We start from the raw sequence: 27,794 nt of genomic DNA, 5'->3' as shown, positions 1-27,794 counted from the left end.
ATGCTTCGCGGCGCGCGCAGCCACCTCTCGGCCTCGGTTGCGTCCGCCGCGGTCCTGGCTGCGGCGCTGCTCTCGTCGTTCGCGCGCTGCTCTCTCCCGGGGCGCGGCGACCCTGTGGCTTCGGTGCTCAGCCCCTACTTCGGCACCAAAACACGCTACGAAGATGTCAACCCCTGGCTGCTGGTCGACCCGGTGGCGCCGCGGAGGGATCCGGAGCTGCTGGCGGGGACCTGCACCCCGGTGCAGCTGGTCGCCCTCATCCGTCACGGCACCCGCTACCCTACGACCAAGCAGATCCGCAAGCTGAGGCAGCTTCAGGGACTGCTGCAGACCTGCCGGTCCGGGGATGGCGGGAGCCGAGTGGCTGCCGCGCTGACCGAGTGGCCGCTGTGGTACGATGATTGGATGGATGGGCAACTGGTGGAGAAGGGGCGGCAGGACATGCGACAACTAGCCCTGCGGCTGGCCGCCCTCTTCCCAGACCTCTTCAGCCGGGAGAACTACGACCGTCTGCGGCTGGTCACCAGCTCCAAGCACCGCTGCGTGGACAGCAGCGCCGCCTTCCTCCAAGGGTTGTGGCAGCATTACCACCCAGGACTGCCACCTCCCGACGTCTCAGGTGACAGCGCGTCCCGCCTTCCCTAGACTCCGGACCTCCTAACTCTGCCTCTGCTCCTGTCCCTTTTTGTCACCTCGCTTTCCCGCTTGCGTTCTCAGGGATGTGGACTTGGCTGTCTCTGTTGTTTTAGTAATATGCTTGGTCGTTCACTCATCAGATGCGAATTCCTAGCATTTTCTGCCTGAGGGTGCGGTAGGGGACGCTAGAGATCCAGCAGGAAGGAGGGGTGGGGGGAAAATATCGCTCCCATTTTTACATTACCCATTCTCAAATTGCGCTATCCCTCCGAGTGCCAAGTTAGCTTCTTTTCCCTTCCTGGCAAGTAGTTTAACAACTGCGAGCACTCTTTCAAATAATATAGAACTTTCTTCCTCCCGAACAGCTTATGTGAATTGGAGTTTTATTGTTTTGTATTTTGAGACAGGGATTTTCTGTCCTGGTTGTCCTGGACTCGCTTTGTAGACTATGGTGGCAGAGATCCACCTGCCTCTGCCTCCCGAGTTCTGGGATCACAGGTGGATGCCACCACGCCAAGTTTGGCTTTTTTTTTTTTTTTTAACATCAGCGTCTTTTCCTGTGTTTCGACATTTACAAGGTGAAAGCTGCTCCTCAAAGCCTCTGTACCTTACTTAAGGTTAGGGTGCCCTGTTTCATTCTTGTCTTTACTGTAGTTTCTCTTGTAGCTGTGGTCCGTGGTCACATGCATCACTTTACCTACTTACTCCGTCAGTATACTGTCTCGGGACTTGGGGGTACAAGTTGTGAAATCCTCATTTCATAGGTGAAGAAGCCAAGAGTGTGCCCTCTTCGCCACCCTTACATAGTTGTGAGCTAGTCAGGCCCAGTATCCAGGTTTGTGGTTTTGTAGAGTGGTGAGTTTTCCTTCCTGTGTTTTAGGTATTGTAGCAAACGTTAATGCTTTCTGTATGCTGGGCATACTTCACACTGAACGCTTACCACTGCTTTAAGAAGTTGCTAATTGTGTCTGTCCCCTGCCAATCTCACGGATGAAGAAATGAAGCAAAAAGGACCAGATAATTTGCAGATTTTCATGCAGCTAGACACGGACCTAGGGGATCTTACGTAGAGCTTACTCTCAACTGCTCTGCATGCGTTTGCTCTGTACATAACCTGTACATTCCCTGTAACATAACCGGAAGAAAACAGCGCGGAGCATTTCCCTACCAAGAGGTGGATAAGTGTTAGCAACTGCTTGTCAGTTTGAACGTCAGAGAACTGAAGCGAGGACATTAGCCGTCAAAGACTCAAACAACTGAGAAAAACTCAGTTTCCTGTTTCTTCCCGAATACTTAAAAACCTCTTCTAGAGATTTCCCTGTTGTTGTGTGTCATTTGAATAACTCAGCTGGCTGATGTATGTATGCTTATTTGTTGAGTGTGCTTTATGGCTACATTTTTTTTTTTCATTAGATTGAGCGAGCATCTTCCTAAATCCATTCAAATGAACTTGAGTGTCAAAACTAGAACATTTAAAATAACCCAATAGGGCTGCTGACATGGCTCAGCAGGTTAAGGGGCTTGCAGCCAAGCCTGACACCATGAGTTGGATCCCTGGGTGTATGTTGTGAAAAGGAGAACTAAGCCCTGCTAGCTGCACAGTAAATGAATACCAATACATTTTCTAAAAGCACAGTGTGTGCTGTGTAAATACATATTGGACCTCCTAGACTAAATGCATTTCCGTCTCATATTTTATTGTGAAGATTGGCTTTGCCTCAAGAGTCAAAGCCAGAGATCAGAACAGCTCAGGGTAAAGCTAGCCCTCTTTGTTTCAGTCACGGATTAAATTGAATCCTGTCATCTGAGATGGTTGGCTTTATTGTGTACATGGGCTTTTGAGAAAGGCCACAGAATCAGATTTTAGGTTTTTATAGAAACAGAACAGTGTGATTTGATAATGACAGGTTCTTTGGGGCCATATAAGAAGATGACAGAACTCTCTTATTCAAGATGTTTCTATAAGAACTATAATCCAATTGGCAAGTAGAGTAGACAGAATTACCATTTGGGGGAATATATTTACATATATTTGCATTTTTGCACATATATTCAGCATAATGTGGTCTGGCTTGTTTTTCCATGTTCAGACACAGAAACAACAGTGTGCTTTTCCTCCTGGGAGAATGAAGACGGTGATGTTTTGAATATGATTGGGAAAAGACCTCAACAGTTTGAAGCATGATAATAAATGCTTTTCCAATAAGTATTTGTTGCCAACTTGTGGAGATAATGTAACTTAGTAAATGCTAAATGGGAAGCCATCTGAGAGCTTCAGGCAGATGAGCCTACCAGAAGCACGCCTGGCTTCTGAAATGAAACAGGAGCCCCAAAACATTAATGTTGCTTTGCTGGTTTTTGTAGTTTATGTCAAAACAGAATATTTTGTTAAGTAAGGCAGCTTGGAAAAGTTAGCTGAGAAAATGAAGCACGCCACTTGGAGTTTTGTTCAACAAGGAGAATCAGAGCTGTTGAATTTTCCACCTGAAATCTGGAAAGTGCTGGTTTTAGTTTGCTTTCTCAGGTGGCCTGAGCTAAACCGGAATGCTTCCCTGGTTACTCTTTGTTTGTTTTATGTAAGTACACTGTCATTGTCTTAAGACATACTAGTAGAGGGCATCAGATTCCATTACAGATGGTTGTAAGCCACCATGTGATTGCTGGGAATTGAACTCAGGACCTCTGGAAGAGCAGTCAGTGCTCTTAACCACTGAGCCATCTCTCCAGCCCCCCTCGTTACTCTTGTTTCAGGAAAATACTTACTTTATGTATATTATTTCCTAACATAGCATTGCTTTAAGTCATTTATTTTCAGTCTACTTTTTAAAAGTCTCTTCTAGCACATCTGCTCATGCACTGAAGTGTTATAAATGAAGAAGCTGTGTTGGGGATGTAGCTTACTGGGTAGAGAGTTGGCCTAGCAAACAAAGGCCTGAGTTTAATCCCCAATTTAAAAAAAAAAAAAAAAAAAAAAAACGCAGAGCAAAACATCATTCTCTTTGGGACTGGGGAGATAACTGTGCAGTTAAGAGAGACTATTGCTCTTGCAGAAGTTCAATTCCCAGTACCCCTATCAGGCAGCTCAACTCCAACTCCAGCTCCGCAGAATCTGACTTCCTCTCCTGGCCTCCTTGATCAATGCTTGTTTTGGTTATTTTTTCTCCCAGACACAGCTTAATCGTTTGTTAAATGTTCCCTTTGCACACTTTAAATTTTCAATAATTTGAAATTGTCATTTATGCCACTGGTTTACATATATGTGCTCTTTTCACTTCAGATATGGAGTGTGACCCTCCGAGAATTAATGATAAACTAATGAGGTTCTTTGATCATTGTGAGAAGTTTTTAACTGATGTGGAAAGAAATGCTACAGCTCTTTATCATGTAGAAGCTTTCAAAACTGGACCAGAAATGCAGAAGGTTTTAAAGAAAGTTGCAGCTACTTTACAAGTACCAGTGAACAACTTAAATGCAGGTAATGTATCTGTTGTATTTCTTTTAAATTCTGTTTTAAGCAGTTCAGAGGTGTTAAATGTAAACAAACAAACAAAAAACAAATTACTCTTCTTAAAGATCCATACTTTAATTTATGTTAACTAAATAGTATGTCTTGGGTCAGGAAAATTATATACCTGGCACTTATTTTTGTCTTCATTTTCTTTAAATCTTTTATAAATTGTTATGCAAGGTTTTTAAATGTGGATTTCTTTATGAAAGCCTCATTTCTAAGTATTACTTATGATGTAAAAATTGCCTTTTTGAATTATCTCTTGGTAAAATAACATAAGTAAAAAATCATATAAATCCTTTAGTTTTGGGAAACTTTAAGGCTGCATATTCATGTGGGAGAATGGTAGGTTTTAGTAAGGGAAAAGTCAAGTGGGGTCTGCAGCTTCCATCTGTGGAGATTCTGAAGACATGAGGAGTCTTTCTCTTGAACTGCTGTAGTAGAGTGCTTGCCTGGAGTTTGTCACCTGTAGGGGACACTTTGGAGAGTGGAAGCAGATGGCCATAAGAGGAAGCAGGGCACATGGTCACCTAGCAATGGAAAATTAAGAAAATGAAGTTTTTTCTTATTTTCTAGAACTTTACAATTTATTGTGGATATTGGTAAATACTAGTAGGTAGAGAAATGATAATAGGTCTCATATTGTGGATTAGTTTCCACAAGGTTAAAAGAACCCATTGGTGGGAGGGAAAGGCTGAACTCTCCCATGCCTGGCTGGGGGACCTGCCTTTTGTTTGTTTTGTCATTTGCTTTCTGGTTATAGGATACACCACCTCCTAGTCTGAGAGCTAGGACTGAGACTCCAAGTGAGCCATGGCATGCATCAGACATGTACAGTATCAACACGCCACACTGATTTATTAGGTGTTGGGAAACATTTCCAATGGCTTTTATGTCTATTCCTAGTGAAATACAATTTTTAAAGATTTATTTATTTATTTTATGTATGTGAGTACAATGTCACTGTCTTCAGACATACCAGAAGAGGGCATTGGATCCCATTACAGATGGTTGTGAGCCACCATGTGGTTGCTGTGGATTGAACTCATGACCTCTGAAAGATCAGGCAGTGCTCTTAACAACTAAGCCATCTCTCCAGCCCCTTTTAAAAGATTTGTGTGTATGTGTCTGTGTGTGTGTGTGTGTGTGTCTGTGTGTGTGTGTGTGTCCACATGTGTTGCCAGGTGTCCATGAAGGCCAGAGGAGGAGGTCAGATCCTCTGGAACTGGTTACAGAGCCTTGTGTGCTGCTATGTGGGTGCTGGGAGTAGAACTTGGGTCCTCTATAAGAGCAGCCAGGGTTTTTAATGGCTGATCCATTTTTCTAACCCTAAAGCGTATTTTTTGTTGTTGTTAAATATATTACGTCAAAAATTCTTTAAACTGAGCTGATATGGAATGCACGTAACATCAATTAATTACTGTTGGCCCCATTTCCTTTGGGAAAGAAAAAACAAACAGTAAAATGAACTAGACATCCTTGTACTGGTCGCAGCCCCTACAGTTTGCACCTCATCTCTCCTCTCTGTCTTTAAGTGTTGCCTGCTTGTTTATCAGAGAATACAGTGGTTGGCTTGTGTTGACCAAGGCCTCCTTTGAGCAAGCACTCAATCACCTATCCCTTTTTTAGTACCCATTTGTGTCTGAAGTAAAGCAGAAATCTGCTGAGGTTTCTTGGGCAGCTCAGTTTTAAAAGCCGATGTCATTACTAAGCTACCATCCTCCCTCCTTGCTGGTTTGAGGTTGTCCATTCCTGTGCTCTGCTTGGAGTCTGCATCTTCCTTCCACCCCTTCCCTTCTCCATCTTCCATGGTCTTCTTGCACAGTTTTAGTGTTTCTGGTTATGTGCTTAATAGTTATAAATGAACGATTATGTAGTTTCAAAAACTGATAGTAAATATACGTTGTCATTATTAATGTTCAAGTTGAGGACTAAACAAGCCCTTGGCTCTTTTTTTCCACCCCTTGAAAGTTATCAATGTCAAGTTCTATTTAATAAGTCATTGGGCTAACCTTTTGTTGGGTTTGCTAGACAGCATGTACTTAGCAACCAACTAAAACAATTTCCATTTCCAGAGTGCTTCATAGTCTCATTGGCCTTAAATGTCTCCCCCACGGTCTCCTCTAGTGGTGCAGCTGTCCGTTGCCATTGTGCGGGCCAGGCTTTCATCCTCCATAGTCTCTTTTCAGCTGTGCGTGTAACTATGCACATAGCATTCTATGGGTATATAGTCTTTAAAAAGACCAATGAAACTGCTAACACATTTTACCTGTTTTCTTCCTCAGACTTAATTCAGGTAGCTTTTTTCACCTGTTCATTTGACCTGGCAATTAAAGGTGTCCATTCTCCCTGGTGTGATGTGTTTGACGTAGATGATGCAAGGGTAAGTGTTTTGTTTGTACCTTTTCCTCATGGGTTTTGGCCATTGTTTGAATTTTTTCTTGTTATTACTTAAAGCAGTTTTCTAGAAAGTCAGTAGGATTGGGGGATATAAAGTGCCTGGGACTAGCTCCTAATTTTCCTAAGTCAGGAGAGATAAACACTCAAGTGGGTAAATAATTGGATTCATAGAACTCAGAAAAATGGTTATTTGATTTCTAATTATCCCCATCCTAATTAAAAACTGACTACTGGGAGAGGTGGCAGGCTAATATAAAACTGAGTGAGCTGCAGAGAGAACCATTTACCACAGACCTGATTCATCCTTTTCATGAGAAACAGAGTTCTGCTCTTTGACTAAGATGCTGCCGGGCTCCACCTGCTGGTGGCCATGGTCCTCTTCAGTTTTCTCTTCCCTTTTTCACCTGACGATGGACTTTAAGGAACATAGAAAGACCTCTGCTGATCTCAAGGGACTAAATTTGCCTGATTCATGAGAGCTGGGCTCTAGAATGGGTGGAATAGGAAAGTGTTTTGGATTGTTCAGGATATAGACTTCTGGACCTTAGTTACCCTCATACACATGTAAAATGTCAGTGTTTCATGTAGGAATCAAGAATTTCTTCCAAATTCTAAAGAAATATATCCCTTGCCAAATAGAGCAGGATGTCGAGCTTTATTTTGTTTTGTAGCGGCTTAGATGACCATCAGCATGTCAAAGGTCATGCCATGATTCTTGTACAGTGTAGGAGGGGCTCACAGGAGAGTTGAGGAGTGAAGGATGCTCAGAGCATGGTTGCTATAGGGTGCTGGGTGCCAGAGTACATGGTGTTGTGTCTTCCCCTTTGTGTTAGTCAGTGATGGGTGACGGACTTCTTAGCCCCCAGTAACCTCTTGTATTAGGCTCCAAACTCTTTACTTAGAAACTTCTCAGCTTTCCTGCCCTATTTTGGATGAACATAGGATTTGTCTTTGGAACTTTTTATTTCATTTGCAGGAGGTGTTTTTGTGGAGATAAAACCTAGGACCGTGATTTCCAGGGCCCTCCCCTCATACCAATTAAAAACCTCCTGGGAGGATTGTTGAGGCCTGTATAAAGCTGGGTTACCTTCTCAGTCCCCTTTCATGTTTTGGTTTTTAGTTAGCTACAAGATAACGGGTTTGGCTATGACATCATTTGCTCCCCTTCCTTCTGCTTTCTTCTGTTCCTCCTCCCCACTGCTCTCCGCCCAATCCAGCCAGTTTTCTGTATCTGAGAGAAAGCTTGAGATATTTGTCTTCTTTTCCTTGTTTCCCACTTTCATTTCCTGACCTGTGCTCCTGTTAGATGTCTTTCTTCTTCCTTATTCTACCTTTTGCTGGACACTTTTGAATAGAGTACCATTAATAATTTTACCAGTATAAGTACAAAGAAATCTCTGGTCACTGTTCACATATGTCATATCTCCTCTCCTCCCTCCTCACACTTCATGGGTCCAGGGGATGATCAGGAGATCATTTTCAATATTATATAAATGATAATTTTTGACAAAAGAGAAATATCATTTAACTTGTTTGCCCAGGTTGCCATAGTTGTTGAAATGTTTAGGATATGATTCAGTTGGCTGCCTGCTGGCTGCCTCCTTCCTGTTCTGAGTGGCTTTGTCCATGTGGTCCCTGGTAATGACTGACCCTTCCCACTTCCATAGCACATCACTTTCCTTGAGGTGGTCATAACCAGCCTCTGCGGACCCTGCATCCCTCGGCCACCCTTGTTCACTTCCTTGTCTTGCAAACGTTTTACTCTTGCTTTCTGTACATCTTCTCCCTTTTATCAGGTGATTTGGTGTACCACAAAACCTGACCTCACATCTGTCAAATGCCTCAGGGTGTCCCTGGAACTTTGTGATGTTAAAGATGCTTCTTTTTCTTTTCAGAATTATGTATCTCTTTATTGCTGAGTCCTCCCTCTTATTTGTTCCGAAAACGTTCAAAGCACTCAAAGTGTTAAGAATGATACAGTGAGCACTTGTGCATCTAAACAAGATCATTCTCCTCCATGACCATAGAGAGTCGACCATTCAAATCATGTTCAGGTATCACAGTATATATCATAACCACACCATAGGATGATTGGCCCAACACACAATTTTTATAGGCATCTTAATAAAGCCCTCTATAGCTGCTGTTCTTAAATCCAGGGTCTCTTCAAGGACCTCTGATCCATTTGGTGATGTGTCCAGACTCCTTCCGTCTGGAAAGCACTCCAGCTCTCTTTCATCTGCTATGCACCGGCATCCCGCAGGAAACTAGGCTTTTTTTCCTGCAGAATGTATTGGCTATACCTGTATTTTTACTTAATATAAGTTTGGATTAAACATTTTTGACAAGAATTCTACTTAAAATCCCTTGAATTCTCCTTCTAAATGTATCCCATCACAAAGAATTATGTCAGTTTGTCACATCCTTGATATGTTTGATCACTTGAGAATGTTGCCTGCCAGGTTTCTGTATTATAGGCTATCAAAAAACTCTGTGTAATCAAAGAACTCATGTAAGCAACCATAAGTTAACAATTTGAAATATATGTTTAAATAAATGGTTTCCCTTTATATATAAAAAGGAAATTAGTTAAATATATATTGTGGCTAGATGAGTGGCCCAGTGATTAAGAGCACTTACAGTGCTTGCAGAGGACTCAGAGTCGCACACACTGTGGCTCGCAGTGTTCTTTAACTGGAGGGGATCTAATGCTTCGTCCAGTCTCCAAAGGCTCCTGCTTGTATGTGGTGCACAAAAAAAGCCATTCAAGCACATACTTCTCTTAATTAAAAACATACATATGACAGTGTCTTTTTAAGTTTTTTTTTCTTTAGTGATTTGATTAAAAATAATTTTATCGAATAATCCATTGGTAACTAGAGCATAGTTTAAACATGATTGACTAAATGATTGTTGTTGAAATTGAATGATGGGTACACATGAGAGTGTACACTGCTATAGCTTATTTTTTTATGTTTGAAGTGTTTGAAAGTTAAAAATGATGGCTTGGTGAGATGGCTCAGCTAGTAAAGGTGCTTGGTGCCCAACCTGACAACCTGAGCTTGGTCAAGTTGTCCTCTGACCTCTGCTCTTGACATGCACCTGCCCATACAAAGACATGTGTCTGTGTGTGCACATGTAGACACCCTAACATACACTAAATGTATAGTGCATTTTACATTGTGTAAATGTCTGGGGATTTCTGGTTATCCAGGACTTTGTGGATTGCTAGACCCCTTCTGCTGTTATTTAGCAAACAGTTGTTTTACTGGATGTTTGATGTCCGGTATTTGCTTAGAACTGAATGAAAGAAGAGAAGTGTGTGGTGATGGGACAGTTAAGATAGAAGTCACCAGAAGGCGGTTCATTGGTGTCAGGCAGGTCTTTGTAGAGACTAGAGCCAGCTGCTCTCCGTCTCATTGCCTGGTTTACAGGGCTGCACCTTCTGTTGTCAATGTTCCATGTACCCTATTCTGTGGTCAACTTTGTGTTTAAGATGATCACATAAAAGTCATTCCCATTATCCAGATCTGCCATCTGGTAAGCCTGCCCACAACATTAAAGACCTCAACTTCTCTTCGATCTTTCACTCTAGTTATCTGTTTACTAAGATATTCCCAAGTCAGTTAGGAAACTTATACCTGGCTGTAAAACCCTGTTGAACCTGCACCTTCAAGCTTTTTCCATGATACAAATGTGCACAAGGTGATTTGTAATGGTCACTTGCCACTGTTTTATTCCTAATGCTATTGTGTTATTTCTGAGTAGATTAATATATTTTTACCCAGTTCCTTTTGTGTTGAAATCTTCTTTCTCTCTTTTGCTGACTTTGAGGTGTTTTGTTTGGGGTCTAGCACACTGGTCTAACTATGCACCTAAACTTTGACTAGCACCAAGATTGTCTCGGAGCTCTTGTCTTAAAATTCTTAAGTCACATTGACTGTGAACATAAGTCAGAAGAAATGGGTCAGAGCCGATGGCCTTTGTTTCCCATTAGCCCTGACCAGAAGATTTGGTGCCACAATTGTTGTTGAGTGCTGGACTGTGGAGGCCAGTCCTTAGATGCCTGGGGCAGCAGTTGTAGGCAGCCAGTCCTTAGATGCCTGGGGCAGCAGTTGTAGGCAGTGACTGTTAAGCTTGTGCTGCTTGCTCTCTAATGGAATTAGTGTAACTTTTCTGAGACTTACTATTAACTTACGTTGTTACATTTCTGGAACTGTATTGGGAGTCACTTCTGAAATGCTTTTGTTTAGGTTCTGGAATACTTAAATGATCTGAAACAGTACTGGAAACGAAGTTATGGCTACACCATTAACAGCCGGTCCAGCTGCAACCTGTTTCAGGATATTTTTCTACACCTGGACAAAGCAGTGGAGCAGAGACAAAGGTAAAAACCTCTTTAAAAACCTGGAGTACATTTGGAGCTTGCTCTTTATAAGCTTCTGGAAAATACCATGTAATGCATAATTTTTAAAAAAATATATTTTTATTAAAGCTTAATTAGTAATTGATATTACCCAATCAATATATTAGTTTTGTTGAAGTCATATTACATATTGTCCTGACGCTGGTTTTTCCCTCACCATTCCATTTGTAACAGTCACTCTGCAGCCTCATGTGCACGGTGAGTGTGCACTGGTCTTATCCGCCTCACGTCATAGTGGCACGTGACTTCTTTCCAGTGTCTGTTGAAAAATAGCTTCTGCTCTGAATGTGCAAAATGTTTTTATTTTAAAAGGGAATCTCTCATTTGGAAAAAAAGACACTTTTGTTAACATTCCTTCTTTTGAAGTTGTTTTTACAGCATGGGCGTGAGGAGATATAGTCAGTGGTAGGGTGCGTGCCAGGTATGTGGTCTCCAGCACCAGAACCAAGCAAACGGAAATAAAAGCTTCATGTTAGAAGTGTTTAATGGAACCTCAGCCCTGTTTCATTTGCTTATTTACAGACGTTGACCAAAAAGGGGCAGTAAAAGCTGGGGAGATCTGTTTCACTGTAGTTAAAGTACTGAGTTTTGTTCATATAGCACTAGCTTGTAAAATGTTCTTGGGTTTAACAGGGGTTAGGGGAGAAAAAAAAAACTAATAAAACAAAACCCCCAATTAGATTAATTTGGTTTCTGCTACCAGAAACATTTTTTTTTTCAAGACAGGGTTTCTCTGTAGTCCTGGCTGTCCTGGAACTCACTCTGTAGACGAGGCTGGCCTCGAACTCAGAAATCCGCCTGCCTCTGCCTCCCAAGTGCTGGGATTAAAGGCGTGCCCCACCACTGCCCAGCCAGAAACATTTTTTAAATTATATATGTTTATTTATTTATTGTGTGGATGCCAAGGGACAGCTTGCAGGACTTGATTTTTCTCTTCTACCATATGGGTTCCAGCTATGAAACTTGGGGCTTGGCAGCAAATCCTGTTATCAGCTAAGCCATCTCCTGGTCCAGCCAGAAGCTTCTGGGGGTGGGAGGATTTCAAATAAAGATAATACTTAGGATAGGAGTTGACCTTTCCTGTTTGATTTTCTGAATGGCTTCCAGCTCTTACACTTTACCAGATAATAGACCTTTCCCGTTTGATTATTGTTCATTTGCTCAGTGTTGAGTCTAAGGGATGATAAATTTATAATTGTGTCAGGAGGCTCTTAAATAACTTTATCAGTAATGTTTTAAAGTAGATGAGAATTTTTATATACTGAAAAATCAGGATAGTATAAGGAAATTCCAAATAACCCCAGCCCCTGAATTGAAAGACCCAGCTATTGGTTGAGTAGAATTCTTTTTTTCTTTTTCTTTTTTTCTTTCTGTTTTGAGACAAGGTCTCTTTATTATGTAGCCCTGGCTGTACTGGAACTATATAGAGCAGTACGGCCTTGAACTCACAGTTCCTGCCTCCTAAGTGCTGGGATTAAAGGCATACACCATCACACTTGGCTATGGTTGAGTGGAAGTCTTATCAAAATCTCACAAGTTTTCTTGTAGGAATTGAGAAGTTGGTTTTAAACTTACACAGGAATATAAAGGATCTATAGACATGAAAACAATTTTGAAAAAGAACAAAAGGATTTGTCATATTTCTGTGAGAATTTACAGGAAACTTGTTGTAACGGTATGTACCAGGAATCCTAGCACTTTGGAGGCTGGGATAGAATTATGAGTTTGAGGGGCATCCTAGGTTACATAACAAAACCCTTCCTCAAGAACAAGCAGATAGCCTCAGACATAATATAGTCCTAGTCAGGTAGATAGAGGGATACAGTAACATTATGAAATAAACCCATGTATAGTAGGCCATCCGTATCCATGGGGTTCCCTCTTTGATATTTATTTAACTACGAATCTAAATTCACATGGGTCCTGAATATAGAGACTCTTTTACTTGTCAGTATTCTCTGAGTAATGCTGAATAGTAACCTTTCTATAGCTATTAGCAATAATCTGGGGATCATGGAAAAATGCATGGCAGGATAAATATAAGTCATATGTAAATACCACATCATTTTATATGTGAGTTTCCATGGGGAGTCGCAGAACCAATTCCCTATGAATACTGAAGAACAACTATGTCTGTTAAATTGGTTTTCAACAAAAAATGCCAAGCTAATATGATGAAAAGGATGTCCAGATGATGTAACAAATGATGCTGGGACACTTGGATAGATATCCATGCTAAAAATGAGATACTTAGACCTTCATACTACAAATAAGAAAGAAGTACAGATCTTATTGTACAGTCTAAAACCATAAATCTTCTGAAAGAGAAACTAATAGCAATGACCTAATTATAAGAGATTAAACTCATTCATAACCTTGGATTGAGTGAGACTTTCTTAAATATAATACCCAAAACATGATCCATTAATAAAAATACATTAAATAGATTTATCAAATTTTAAACTATTCTTCTCAAAGGGTACTATTTGGGAAATAGAAAATATTTGCAAAACTTATATACATATAGTAATTTGAATCCAGAATATACAGAGAATTACATCTTACTTAATAAGAAAGTGTGCCCCCTGCCTTTAAAGTATAGAAGAGAGGTTACAGGTCTAGTGATGGAATATGTACTTAAAAAGCATAGAAATTCATTGGTTAAATACCTATATCCTTCCTTCTCCCTGCCCCCCCCCAAAAAAAGAGAAGTACAAAAGATTTACACAAATTTCATTAAAGAAGATATATGGATGGCATATGAGAAAATGCTCACCATAATATTCTGTCATCCATCGTGGATATCAATGTCTCAGTGAAATACCACTTAACACCCTTAAGCTGGGGAAAATAAAAGGGTCAATCTCATTCATGGCTGACAGAAATATAAACTTGTAGGGCCCCTTTGGAGAACATTGGCAGTTACTGCTAACATTAAACATGTACGTGACTAAGCAAATTCATCGGGTGTATCTACTCAGTAGTGATGTCTATCTTTTGATGATTTCTTTTTATTTGTTTATTTATTTATTTATTTTTAATTTATTTTTTTCTCAAATCGTAATTCATTCACACAGGGGTTATAAACACAGAAAGGCAGGATGTGGGGAAGGGAATGACACTGGAGCGTGGGTGTTCAGGGGGAATACAGATATCTTCAGAACCGGGTATCAGCTGGGTGAAGGTTTAGGGGACAAGTCACTGTGACTCTGCCTATGACTCGCTTGACCTTATCTAAGTTGGTATTGTCTGCCAAGGATACCTATTTACAAGGTCTATGGCTACTCAGGCTTGTAGATTCCACAAAAGCTGCCTGTTGACATTAGCTTATAGCCATCTGTTTCAGTGTTTTTCCACTGAGACCCAAGACTTGGTGTTAGTATACATGTATGACAGGCCTATTGCTGATTTTAGGCCTATGGCTGATTTTAGGCCTTCAGTGTGTAAGCAGGGCTGCCCCTGACATCTCCTCCCTTCTCTAAGTATAGAAGGTCTGTGGCAATTCTAATCTTGCGAAGGCAGGGATAGAGGCCTGACCTCCAGTACTTGAAGGGGACCTTGTAATGGCTCTGGTCCCCCTGTCGTTGTCCAGTGATGCATGAGGGCCATACCCATCCCGATGTCTTTTTCCTGGAGAGGGGATACTTTTGACATCAACCCCTATGCAGTCAGGCTTGTCCCTCAGGGAACCCAGAGAGATATTTTTATCTTTTATTTATATTCCCTTGCAGTGCTTAGCCTCGCAGCCTAAGCAAGAATTCAGATCACCTGTCAGAGGGGGTTCTCTGCTTGGTCTAGGGGCAGAAGTCCTGCCTTTTAGGTTGGGTGGAGATGGGTTTTGGAAACACCCTGTATAAAGTAACAACCTCATCTTGAGTCTCGTGGTTTGATGATTTCTTATACCTTGGGTATTTCAGATTTTGTAAGTAATTTTTTTTTTTTAGGTTGTGTAATTCTTCCTTTTAACATTAGATGGTAGTATTGAAACTATTGTACCATGACATCCTTGTATGGGGGTACAATAAATGTGTACTGTTTTGTCAATTCATGCATTAAAACAGGACAACTTAGTCTCTTTAAAGTTTTGAGGGATTTATTCAGATTTTAGGTTGTTTTTTAAAGTCAGGGCTATGGGGTATATCTTGGGGGCTATGATCTTTTTAGTGCTGAATATTGAAAAATGATGGAATAAATCATGGGAGAGTTTATATAAATAGGATGCTTGTTCCCTAAGTTTAGATTCATGTCTAGCTGCTTTATGGATAGACACGTTTTCATTGGTATCCTGTGTGGGTTTAAGACATTCTCAATATACTGTTCTGTCTTCAGTAACTCAGTGCCTTGGATATAGTTGGTGCTATACCTGTGTATGATGTAGTATGTGGTGTAGATGTGTGTATCTCCAGTGCTGCTGCTTCTCCTGCACTGTTTACCTAGTGCTTCCCAGACAGCTCAGCGCAAGGCACTGTCATTCTGGACTCCATCCTCCTTGCTTTCTCTGTCTAGGCCTTGCCTTTGTGTGTGTGTGTCTGTGTGTCTGTGTGTGTGTGTGTACATACGTGTGTCTCACAGCATGTCTGTGGAATTCAGAGGATAACTTGAGGGAGTCAGTTCTCTCCTACCATGTAGGTTCCAGGGGTCAAACTCAGGTTGTGAGACTCAAGGCATTTGAGCCATCTCTTCAGTTGTCTTAAATTTCTGGTTACGTTTTTTATACTCTTGACATTTTCTTTATCCTTATGGCTACCACCTCAATTTAGGCTAATATCTATTTTCTAAAAATATAGTTAGTTTGCATGTATATGTGTGTAATAGCTATATGAGTGTGTGTGTGTGTGTGTGTGCGCGCGTGTATGTCTGTGTGTGTGCAGGTCAGACACCAGTGTTGACCGTTTTCCTCTACTATTCTCCATCCTGTTTTCTGAGACAGGATTTGTCTGAACCTAGTTCACAAGTTGGCTACACAGGTTGGCCAGTGAGTTCCAGGGACTGTCCCTCTTGTTTTGGTTTTTTTTTTTGTTTTTTTTTTTTTTGTTTTTTGTTTTTTTTTTTTGGGTTTTTTTTTTTTTTTTTTTGGTTTTTCAAGACAGGGTTTCTCTGTGTAGCCCTGGCTGTCCTGGAACTCACACTGTAGACCAGGCTGGCCTAGAACTCAGAAATCCACCTGCCTCTGCCTCCCAAGTGCTGGGATTAAAGGCGTGCGCCACCACCGCCCGGCGGGACTGTCCCTCTTATGTCTGCGCCCCAGCTCTGGAGTTACAGACACATGCCACCATGCACAGCTTCTTATGTGGATGCCAGGGATCTAAGCAGCATTCACTGACTGATGCATCTCCTCAGCTCCCGCCTAGATCTTAGAAACTGCCTTCAAGGCTTCCCCTGAGTTTGGTCTTACTAACTCCAATATAGTCTTTTTTTTTTTTTAAATCCAGAGCTGAGGATGGAACCCAGGGCCTTGCACTTGCTAGGCAAGTGCTCTACCACTGAACTAAATCCCCAACCCCTTTATTTATTTATTTATTTATTTATTTATTTATTTATTTATAGTCTTCCTCCTAAGGAACAGTTCTGATCATGTGAGTGGATAGCTGGTGTTTGCTTAGTCTCCTTACTGTATTAACTATTTATTATATTTGTATAATAATTTCCTTGTTGCATGTGTTTCTAAATTGAGTATGTTTTTAATAATCCCAATTACATCATAGTGATTCTTGCCATACTTAATTTCCTCTGGTTCTGAAGTTGTTACTTTAGAAGTTCCATAACTGGGGGCCTAGAGAGATGGTTCAGTGGTTAAGAGCACTAACTGTTCTTCCAGAGGTCCTGAATTCAATTCCTAGCACCCACATGGTAGCTCACAACCATCTGTAATGGTATCTGATGGGATCCAATGCCCTCTTCTGGTGTCTGAAGACAGCCACAGTATACTTACTTATATAAATAAAATAAACAAGAAAGAAAGAAGTTCCATAACCTTTAATTGCCTTGCTCAATAGAATTGACTGCCTTATGGACAAGCATGTTCTCTTGTCAAATAATGATTCTAGCAAAATCTGAATAAATGTCTGAGAACCTCTGAGGGATGTTGTTACCAGTGGTTCTCACCCTTCCTAACACTGTGACCCTTTTTTTTTTTTTATATAGTGTATTAAAGATTTTTTTTATTGTTTCATTTATTTACATTCCAAATGTTGTCCCCTTCCCAGTCCTCCCTCCAAGAGTTTTTCACCCCAACCCCTCTCCCATTTGCCTCTGAGGGGGGACCCATCCCCCTTACCCACCCACTGAACCCTTTAATACTGTTCCCTGTGTTGTGGTGACCCCAAACCAAAATATTATTTTCTTGCTACTTTATAGCTGTAGTTTTGCTACTGTTTTGAATTGTAATGGAAATCTCTGATGCTCTTTAGTGACCCCTGTGAAAGGGTCATTCGGCCCTCAGGTTGAGAACCACTGGATCACAAGGAAAGACTCAGTTCATTTCAGTTCAGCAAGTCCTTGTGGCACAGCAGTGACCTGGGCATAATGTTAGATGTTGGCAATGCTATCAAAAGTGACCAAAAAGAAAGTTTTGATTGTTTACACGCTAATAAATATAATACTTAAAGTGACTGAGACAAAAGTCTATGGATGATTAGAATAATGTGAGTAATTAGAAGAGTGAATAATTCCAAGGTCAGGCTAACTAGAAAAGGCTAACTGGCCTTGAATAAAGTGAGCGTAGTATGGTAGGATCTCTCCTGGTTTTAGAACCATATTCAGTGTTTCTCAACTTCCCCTGGCAAGTAGAGCATACCCACAGAACCACTGTTAAGGACTAGAAGTCCTCATGTTATATTTGAGTACTAAGAGTGTTCATTTGCAGGCAATAGAGATTATGCAAAGATACATACATTCAAATTGTCTGCAAGAACTCATGTTCCAGATGGGAGAATGTTCATATAAGAGCATCTGTATGTAAAAACCAAAGTGCTCAGGTCGGTGAATTGGAATCATGAGGTCACATGCAAGCCTTTATGGGAAGAGATGTCTTTGTGGATAATCAAATACCAAAGAAGTGCTCTTACTGAAATGGGTCAGCTCCTCGTGTTGTTTTTACAGCTGAGTTGAATTACAGTTAACATAAAGTCATCTCTGCATAGTTAACTTACACAACTTGGCTGAATTTCACCTGTGTGCACACTAAGTCATTAGCACTCAGTCTCTTTAAGATTTATTTTTTTACTCGCATGCTTGTGTGTGTGTGTGTGTTCCTGAACATGGCAGAAGAGGGCGTCGGATCTCTTGGAGCTGGAATTATATGCATTTGTGAGCTATTCAGCATGGATGTGAGGAACAGAACCCAGATCCTCTGGAAGAGCAAGAAACTGAACTGTTAAGCCATCTCTCTGGCCCTCTTCTTTGTCTTTTGCTGATACCTCCTAAGCTGATTTGTCGGACCAGGAGACCTCTCTTCCTGTGCATTTGAGCCTTTACCAGTTTGACTTGTCAGCCTTGGAAGTGTATTTTGCTGATATTTTCCTCCTGGATTTGGATGTGTGGTTCCATGTGTGACCTAGTGGCTGACATTTAGAGCAGTCCCTCTGGACTCCAGAGCTCCCCGCCCTGCAGTTTCTCTTCTATGATCTGCATCATGATTTCCAGCCAGTGTTCCTTCCCTGGTCCTCACTTACCTCAGGGCTGCCATGGTCTCTGCTCCACCTCCACCACGATCTGCACGCACTAAACAGTCAGCCTGGGAGGTGCTGGGTTTGCCTTCTTTCTGACTCTGTTGTCTGACTAAAAACTACTGTTTCATATCATTCTTCTAGCTTCCTGATGCTAGTTGGGAGGACACTAGAGCTTTATCCTAATTCTTCTATCTCGTGAGCTTAATTTCTGCATATTTTTATTTAAAAAGCACATTTGTGTCATTTTAGTTCCAGGCTTACATTACCAAATGCATACTTCTCCAGACTTACTGCAGTCAAATGTAGAAGGTGACTTGTAAACAAAATTTATTCTTCATAATTTTCTTCTCAAAGCTTCTCATAGCTCTGGCAGTTCTAACCATTTGTTTGTGCTCTTACATAAGTGTGTAAGTTGTGAGATTTGTCTAAAGCTCCATCTGATATTCCTGGATCATGTTTGAAAACATAGTTTGTGTAACACCAGTTGCGTGTGAAACAAATTAAGAGCCTACAAGATCTAGCTGAATATGCTTGAGGGAAAACATATAATTATTAGTTTTTCTTACTGAGCATTTTGAATTACTTAAGGCATTTTACCTACTTTAAACATATACATAGTCTCATTTCTTGGTGTAATTTTAGACTTCAGATTAAATGTGGTTTCAGTCGAAAACAATAAAATCTTCTCCTATATTTATATAATTAAAACAAGGAGGTAATTTACAAAACCACATTCTTCCTGGGAACATGAGATAATTCACTTGACTAAACTGGACTTCTTATTCTTCAGATCTGATTTAGGAGCTAAGGAGATGGCTCAGTGCATAAAGTGTTCAGTGTGTGAGCCATGAAGATCTGAATTTGAGTCCCTAGCAGCCATGCAAAACCAGGGCCTGACAGCACACACTGGGAGGCGGAGAGAGGCGGAGCCCTAGGGCTCACTGGCCAGCTGGTTAGCCCAGCTACTCAGTTGCAGATTTAGGAGAGATCCCATGTCAAAAATAAGGTAGAGTGTGAGACTCCACCTGTAGCTAAGGAACTGTAGTCAGCTAGTGGATGCTGGGGTTCAGTATGGGATGAGTCTTTAGTGGTGTGGCCATTGCCCCTTAACTAATCCAGTAATCACATGCCTGTGCCCGTGCCCGTGCCCGCGCAAGCAACCTTAGTACATTTCCCACACGTACATGATCTCTCTTTAGCATGTTTATCCCACTGCCCTGTCTGTCCTTTCCCCTTTCCTCTTATGTCATTCATATGTATATGTGTGAGAGCGTGTGTGTGTGTGTGTGTGTGTGTGTGTGTGTGTATGTATGTATATGTGTGTGTGTTGAGAGAGGGAGGTAGGGAAAGTGAGCTTGCTTTCCTCAGTCAGACACAGGCATGTTTACTCCCATTTGCATCACCAGTCTTTGGACTTTATCATAACTTGGCTCTGAAGTGCTGACTCAGCAAAGGTTGACTGTGAACTCCAGGCACATTCCTTGGGATACAGTCAATGCAGAAACTGGGTATTTAGTGCTTTCATGAAGTGCTTGGGCCTGTATGAACGTGAACTGGAGCAAACTGATTCCCAGGAGTTGGCTTAGAGCTTGATGGAGCTACTCAGTTTTAATGCTTGGAGCAATGGCAACATGTTCCTAGAAATGAACTCTAATTGCTTCCTTACAGGAGTTACTGATTTCTCCTTTCTCTCTCTTCCTGATTGGCCGTGAAGTGAACAGCTCTACAGAGCCAGGTTCCTCCTGCTGCAAAGTGTTCTGTCCAATTGCCTCGTCAGGGGAGTGAACATGACTAAACCCTCTCTGAACATGAGCCAGAATAAATACCCCCTTTTTAAAAAGTCAGAGCCTTTATCAAAACTGTGAGCATACTTTAATGAGTTCTGATAAAGATTAGATCATATACTCTTTTATATTCTGTTTAAAGTATTTAGAACAGGGATTATAACATAAGCTTATCAAAAACTTTTAAAATAGTAAAACTCAGCGGGTCACAAAAACAAAACAAACAAAAAGACAAAAGCAAGAAGAGCAATTGTTGGGAAGAAGAAAGGTTTTGAGGAGCAGGAGATTAGGGAGTGACAGTGGCCAGCACACAGTGTGTGCACGAGAAACCCCACAACTCACGGAGCCGCCCATAATTGAAGGTCCTTACGCCCTATAACACACACACGATTTTGTTGTTCCGGTGTAATTTAGAAGAGAAACATGATATTTTTCCATTGAATGCTTATATTACTTAAATCCATCCCCCAAACAGAAATTTGAGTAAGTCTTATGAAAGTGTAAACATGAACAGATGTTTAAGGATTATAGTAACCCTTCAGAGGAGATGTTCCCCTTTTGACATACATGTTTCCATAGATGACATTGAACAAAGGCATATCTGATATTTTACCAATAATTTTAAACAACAAAGTGGAAGTCAGTTTACATACTGCTGCGTCATCTTGTATATAAGTGAAGAAGAGCATTATTAGTTATAAATAGACCCTTTACTTTGACCTTAATGATTTTAAAGAAACTTAATTATTGTCTAAGGTGATTTGAGTCATATCTCAGAACTGATTCAGATGCTTCTCGTATACTCTCAGAGTCTTCAGAAGAAAGCTGTTCTCCAGGAAAGCCTTGACCAGTCGAGGTTGCTTTGTTATCTAGTTATTTATCTACTTATTTTATTTAAATGCCCAATGATAACTAAGTTGAATTCAGGCTATAGGAAACAAGATAATGAAGAAAAGTGTATGTTTTGAGAGTTAAGCAGTTTATGCTCTGAGCATGTGACACAGTCTGTCATGATCGCAGACTCCTAGCAACCCAAGTACCCAAGCAGCTAACTAGGAAGGAATTAGATCCAGCCAGACTGCACAGAGAACCCTTCCCAGCCTTAATTTAATGCTCTTCCAGTTACAGTTTGCCTTCTTACCCATACAACCTCAACATAGCCATCTATTGAACAATTTCTGTGTTATATTTAAAATGAAAAAAAAATCAAGAATGAGGTTAGTGTGTGTATGTGTGTGTTGGATATACATGGCACTGCCTGCCTACATCCCAGAACAAGGAAAATAGAGGCAGAACCATCAAATATTAGACAGTAGCTTGAGTAAATAGTAAGTTCCAGGAGATAGTGGCTATGCGGCGAGACCTAGTCTCTAAAGTCAAGCAAGGAGAGATTGGGAAGTATGGGGAGTGCTAGGATGCTTGTCCATGCATACAAAGCCTGGGTTTAACCACGAGCACAAGGAGAAACAAGAAATGTTAACAGTCTTCATTTTTTTCTTACTGTATACCACTTCTGACTTTCTTACTATATACCAAATCTTAGGTAGTGGTCCTTGCCTTTTATATATCCTTGGACGAGTTTACGCCAAGTAAGAACTTCGGCCTTTGTCTTATTCCCTGTGATTTCATATGGACATGCTTTTGAAATTGGTGAATTCGGATTCCTAGACTAGAACCTTGTGACATACATAGCACTGACACACCGCAGTCTTGCTGAATTCTCAGGTGAAATACTGTTCTGTTCCCAGATGAAAGCTGGCTTGAGATTATTTTAAATCAGCAGCAGTGGTTTGGAAGCAAATGAGTGTCTGACATCCTAGATGGCTTGTTCTACTCTGTGGAGAATTTTCTTACACATGAGGAAGTTACGGGTTTTTTCCTGATCACTTATTTTAGATGATCCTTTGTTTTGGCTGTGTTTATATCTATTAAACTTAGCCGCGGGCTACCTGGACTTTTACTTTACATTTGGTGTTTTGGGGTGTTTGGTGAGGTTTAAAATCTGCTGCTCAGTCAAGTGACTGTACTACTTGATACGGTACTTGTCTTCAGTATAGTATTCTACACTTATTGTAGAAAGAGAACCAACCTCAACAGCCTCTTGGACTCTTACACCACTAATGTGTATGACCTCTGACCCCTGCTGCTAGACCTACCCCAGCTCTTATGGCATGTGACTATTTGCTGTCACACATTGTTTTGCTGCTCTGTGCCTCACGCTGGTTCAGTCCAGCAACTGCAGAGGAAGTGGCTTATCTTCCTTTGGCATAACTTGCTTATGTCCTCAGTGATCGGCTGTGGGGGACCTGCCTCCCACTGTGCTCACTTGAGCACGTGCTCACGTTTATGAGGGCTTTGGCCGATGAACTTTCGTCCAGAGCCAGAATAGCAAGCCACACATTTATTTTGAATAATTTTCAGGTATTGTCTACCTGAAGGAAACTAATCTTTTAAAATATCTGACTTTATGGCCTATGTGGTAGTACATGCCTTTCTTTAATCCTAGCACTTGGAAGGCAGGGGATGGGGGTGGGGGGGTGTAGGCAGATGAGTTTGAGGCTGAACTGGTCTACATAGTGAATTTCAGGCCAGCAAGAGCTACACAGTAAGACCCTGTTTCAAAAAATGAAAAAAACGAAATCAGATTTAGGGCAATAATTTTCTAGAGATAGGCCATTTTCCTTGAACTCCCCTCGTAAGTCTAGTGGATGGTATTTTTCTAGTGAGTTCAGCTGGTTGTGCTGACAACAGCCTTCAAGGTGGCTGTATCCTCTTCATCTCTACAAACGTGCTCCTCCATTCCCAGCGTAAGCCAGGGCAGGCAGCAGTGTGTGCCTGGCGCTCTCCAGACCCTGCCCCTGAGCAGGTTCCTCCTGAAATGGGAGAACTCCTCAGCAGCCACATGCTCCTATCTGTAGGAGCCAGAAAGAATTTCCTTGTTGTTATCTCACCCTCTTTTCTCCTCGCCCCACCCCACATGAGAAGAGAAATGAACTTGGTGCCTAGCCCTTTGGCATGAAGTGATACTTCTGCCACACCTAGCAGATTAGCCAGTGGATCTTTGAAAAGGCTGTTCCTTATTGCTTCTTGCAAATTTTAACATGGCTATTGTTTTTTTTAGGATCTTTTATTTTAATATAAGCAGTATCACCATGTTCTCCGTTTCTTAGTTACAAGAACATCTGTTACCAGCTGGATATTTTGAGCTGCAGTAATGGCAACACACACACACACACGAAATCATTCTCATTCCTCCTTTCTGGACATTATTTCCTAACATACAAGCACCTTTGAATTAGCAAAGCCATGTTCTAACTGCTATTGAGGACTCTCATTTAGTCCTTACTTTTAGCTGTAATCATAATTATATGACTTGTTATTTGTCTTGTCTGGCAAATGGAAAGAAATGTAAAGTTCTGGGCTTTTGTGTGCTTTTTTTCTTTTCTTCTCCTCCCCCCCCCCCCATATATTGTGAACTTTGACAGTAGAAGTTGTTCTGATTTAGGGTGTGATGTGGTGGCATTTATAAAAACTACACTTTTCTGTTGTAAACTGTTTCAAATTAAAAATTTTTGTTTCTATGTGTAGGTTTTGCTTGTATATGTATGTGCACGACATGTGTACAGTCCCCATTGAGGCCACTGGAATTGTGGGTACAGGTGGTTATTAGCCACCTGTACCCACCAGAGTATCTGGGAACCCAGATACTCTGGAAGAGCAGCCAGTGCTGTAAACAGCTGAGCTATCTCTCCAGTCACCAACTGTCTATAATACTTTAGGGATAATCTCTTATTCACTACATGGAAGCATCACCTGTCAGTAAAATCTGATGGCCAATAAGCTGAGGCAGGAATAGAAGGTGAGACATCTGGCAGAGAGGGGGGGGACCTCTGGGAAAGTCAAGGGAGGAGTTCCCCACCCGGACTCAGAGGAAGTCGGCTGTATGAAGCTGAGGAAAGCCATGCGGCAGACATAGAATAATATAAACAGGTTAGTATAGGCTACAAGCCAGTTTGTGAACAGACCTACCTTATGACCTAGGCATTTATTCATAAATAAATAGCCTTCGAGTTATTTGGGAACTGGGGTGTGGGTAGAAAAGCCCATGGTTACAAATAATTCTAAAATATAAGTTATTCTGAAATTTGGTCAAATGCCAAAAGACAGTCATTTATTTGTGGTTTACATGGCCTTTATGAGTCTAACATATAAACATTTTTATTGCTCATAAAATTCCCAGTAAACTTTTTAAAAACTTTTTTTTTTTTTTTTTGGTTTGGTTTTTCCAGACAGGGTTTCTCTGTGTAGCCCTGGCTGTCCTGAAACTCACTCTGTAGACCAGGCTGGCCTCGAACTCTCGAACTCAGAAATCCGCCTGCCTCTGCCTCCCAAGTGCTGGGATTAAAGGCGTGCGCCACCACCGCTCGGCAACTTTTGATCTTTTTAAAAAATTACTTTTAATTTTTACTTATGTGTAGGTATGCACACATGCATGCAGGTACCCACTGAGGCCAGAAGAGGGCGCCAGATCCCCTGGAGCTGGAGTTGCAAGCAGTTACCTGATCTTGTGCTCTTCTACTGAGCCACTCTCTAGCCCCACAATAAACATTTTAAAGCACTGTTTTCCTTAGTTCCTGAAAAAATGCTGATTTTATAATATTATTGGTAGCAACTGAGACAAGAAAAAAATGAGACTTTTTTTTTTTTAAATTTAAAGAATCTTCAGATTTAAATTTTGGGCCAGGGCTGGGGCTGTAGCAAGCAAAGTGGTAGAACACATGTGTTCTTAGGTTCAAATTCTATTCAGATGGGTCACATCCGAGATTTACTGTCTTCTGTAGTTGGGTGTGTTTACCAGGACTCTTCATTTGTCCTCAGCTCTTTGGTTTCCTCCCACCATGCATGTGCGTGTGTGTCTATTGGATCAAGCCTCACAAATGCCTATTACTTCAGCCCTGTGGGGACAGGGACAGAATTAATGGGACATGCTGAGTTCTGGCCCCACCCAAAAAAATGGGTTTGGGGAGAATCCTCCTGTCTTAAAGGAAAATACAGAGACTAACACTCAGCACCTTCTTCTGGCCTCTGTGCATGTGCAGAGGTGCACACACACACACACGAAAAAGTAAGTATTGGGAAAAAGAAACTTGGAAAGATAAAAGACAGCACTTGAAGTGCACTCATTCATTTAGGAGCGCTCTGTGGATACGTCTTAGGGAGAGCTTGCCCAGTGCCTCACAGAAAGTGCTAAAGTGAGCACATCAGTGGCCGTTTGTTAACACAATGGTCATTTGTGTGTTCTATTTTGGGTAGATTTGCAGTACCCTGGATCTTAATTCCTAGAACTTAACACTCAAGTGTAAGATAGGTCAGCTCCCCCACAGAATTTCAGCCATATACTTGAGTTACATACAGAAAGAACCCTTAAAGCAGGAGCCGTCTGGATGACTGAGTGGGTAGAGATGCCTGCTGGGCACGTTTGACCACTGAATTCAGTCTACTGGAACACTTGCTGAAAGGAGACAGGCCTGACGCCTGACATTTGACTCTGACCTCCACACACGCGCTGTGGCACTAGTAAGCCTAACCTAACTTACACACTAGATGTAGTTATTAAAAAATAAGTAAGATGGGGTTACATTTAAAAATGAGAAAATTAATTACTATTAATTATAGGTATTATATTTTATGGCATGAATTTATAAGTTTCCCCTTCAATTTCTCTTTATAGGTCTCAGCCCGTCTCTTCTCCAGTCATCCTCCAGTTTGGTCATGCGGAGACCCTCCTACCCCTGCTCTCCCTAATGGGCTACTTCAAGGACAAGGAGCCCCTGACAGCATATAATTTTGAGGATCAAGTACATCGCAAGTTCCGAAGTGGTCGCATCGTACCTTATGCCTCCAACCTAATATTTGTGCTTTACCATTGTGAAAATGCACAGACCCCTGAAGAAAAATTCCAAATACAGATGCTGCTGAATGAGAAGGTGTTACCCTTGGCTCACTCGCAAAAAACTGTTGCTTTGTATGAGGATCTGAAGAACCACTACCAGGACATTCTTCAGAGCTGTCAAAGTAGTAAAGAATGTAACCTACCCAAGGTGAACATCACGTCCGATGAACTCTGAGGAACTTCAGCAGTGCTCTACTGAGGGGTGATTGTGTTTGCAATAGGTAGCCACTCTAGAGGCAGCGGCAGGAGGATCTTTGTGAGTTCAAGGCCAGCCAAGGCTACATAGAGAAATAAAGCTTGGTCCTTCTGTCTTTTCAGAGAAAATAATAGTTTCTTTTAGGATCTGGACAAACGGGTAAGACATGACTCTCCCTGGAGCAGCTCTCTTCAGAACGAAAACTAATTCAACGAAACAGCTGTCCCTCCCAGTGTTTGCAGAGCTTAAATTTTCCTGATGACCTAAGAAGATACTGATGTAGAACAGTTTTAGAAAATGACACTTCAAAAATGTTGGATACCAAAGCACAGTGGCAGCTGGGTGAGCTGCAGTGATTGACAGACATGGGAACTTGTGGTCATGTTGGGTTCCCTCCTCCCTCATTCAGGGCACAAATGACATCACTTAGTCATAAATGTGGTAGAGTGGAGGCAGACGCAGAAGGAAGTCCAATATAAATATCCAGCCAGACAGGAAATCAACACGCTATCAAGAACCAGGCTGAAGCAAAACTGAAAGTATGGGATATCTTTGTTGATGCTATTTATAAAAATATTTAAACACTGTCAGTGATTGCCTGTAACCTCCAAGTAGGTCTTGCAGAATCGTCTTCATTTCGTCAGGCCTATTTGAGGTGAGCAGTAATCGGAGGCCCAGCCTGGCAGACAGGTGCTGGTGCTCCTTGACTGTTGATGGTTGTCTTTTTCATTCTATCATGGCTTCCCTTTTTATATCTTGATATTACAAAAAGTATATCTTTTGGTGGTTTGGATTTTTTTTTTAAATAAAGACCTTACCTTTCTAATTTAATTGTAGAGATTTGAACCCCAATCAAAGAAATTTTGAGTTCTCTCAAATACCATAAAAGTGTTTGCTACAATAAGTAAATAAAATTCTTGTGACTTTACTACCAAGTCATCCCTGCTCTTATTGATAGTGAAGAGTTGGAATTCTAAGTGTTTGACTAAGCAACCTAAGGCAATCTCCCCTTGTTTCTTCAAGTGAATGGGCTATTTTAATGCGTCTTATTCTGATTTGAATTCACTGTAAAGACGATGCCTTTTAAAGAGAGGGTTTGGTTTGAGTTGAAAATGTATGGTTAATCTTATCAAACCATGTCAGTTAAATCTCAGTATAATCTGCTGCCTGCAGTTTACAGTTTACTTTTGAGGAAAGGAATCTTATGAAAATAAATCTATA

General features: G+C 41.2%; 1 protein-coding gene across 1 annotated transcript; it reads left to right on the top strand.

Annotated features, from left to right (window-relative positions):
- On the top strand, positions 1–27,508 carry Minpp1 (multiple inositol-polyphosphate phosphatase 1). Its single transcript, XM_028764065.1, has 5 exons — positions 1–619; positions 3,914–4,111; positions 6,430–6,527; positions 10,798–10,931; positions 26,156–27,508. The coding sequence occupies exons 1-5, from the start codon at positions 1–3 to the stop codon at positions 26,550–26,552; spliced, it is 1,446 nt and encodes a 481-aa protein (XP_028619898.1). The 3' UTR covers positions 26,553–27,508.
- The last annotated feature ends 286 nt before the right edge of the window (positions 27,509–27,794 follow it).

The sequence above is a fragment of the Grammomys surdaster genome, unplaced genomic scaffold, assembly GCF_004785775.1.
Source record: "Grammomys surdaster isolate TR1022 unplaced genomic scaffold, NIH_TR_1.0 141, whole genome shotgun sequence".
NCBI lineage: Eukaryota > Metazoa > Chordata > Mammalia > Rodentia > Muridae > Grammomys > Grammomys surdaster.
This window is presented reverse-complemented; position numbering and strand designations above follow the sequence as displayed.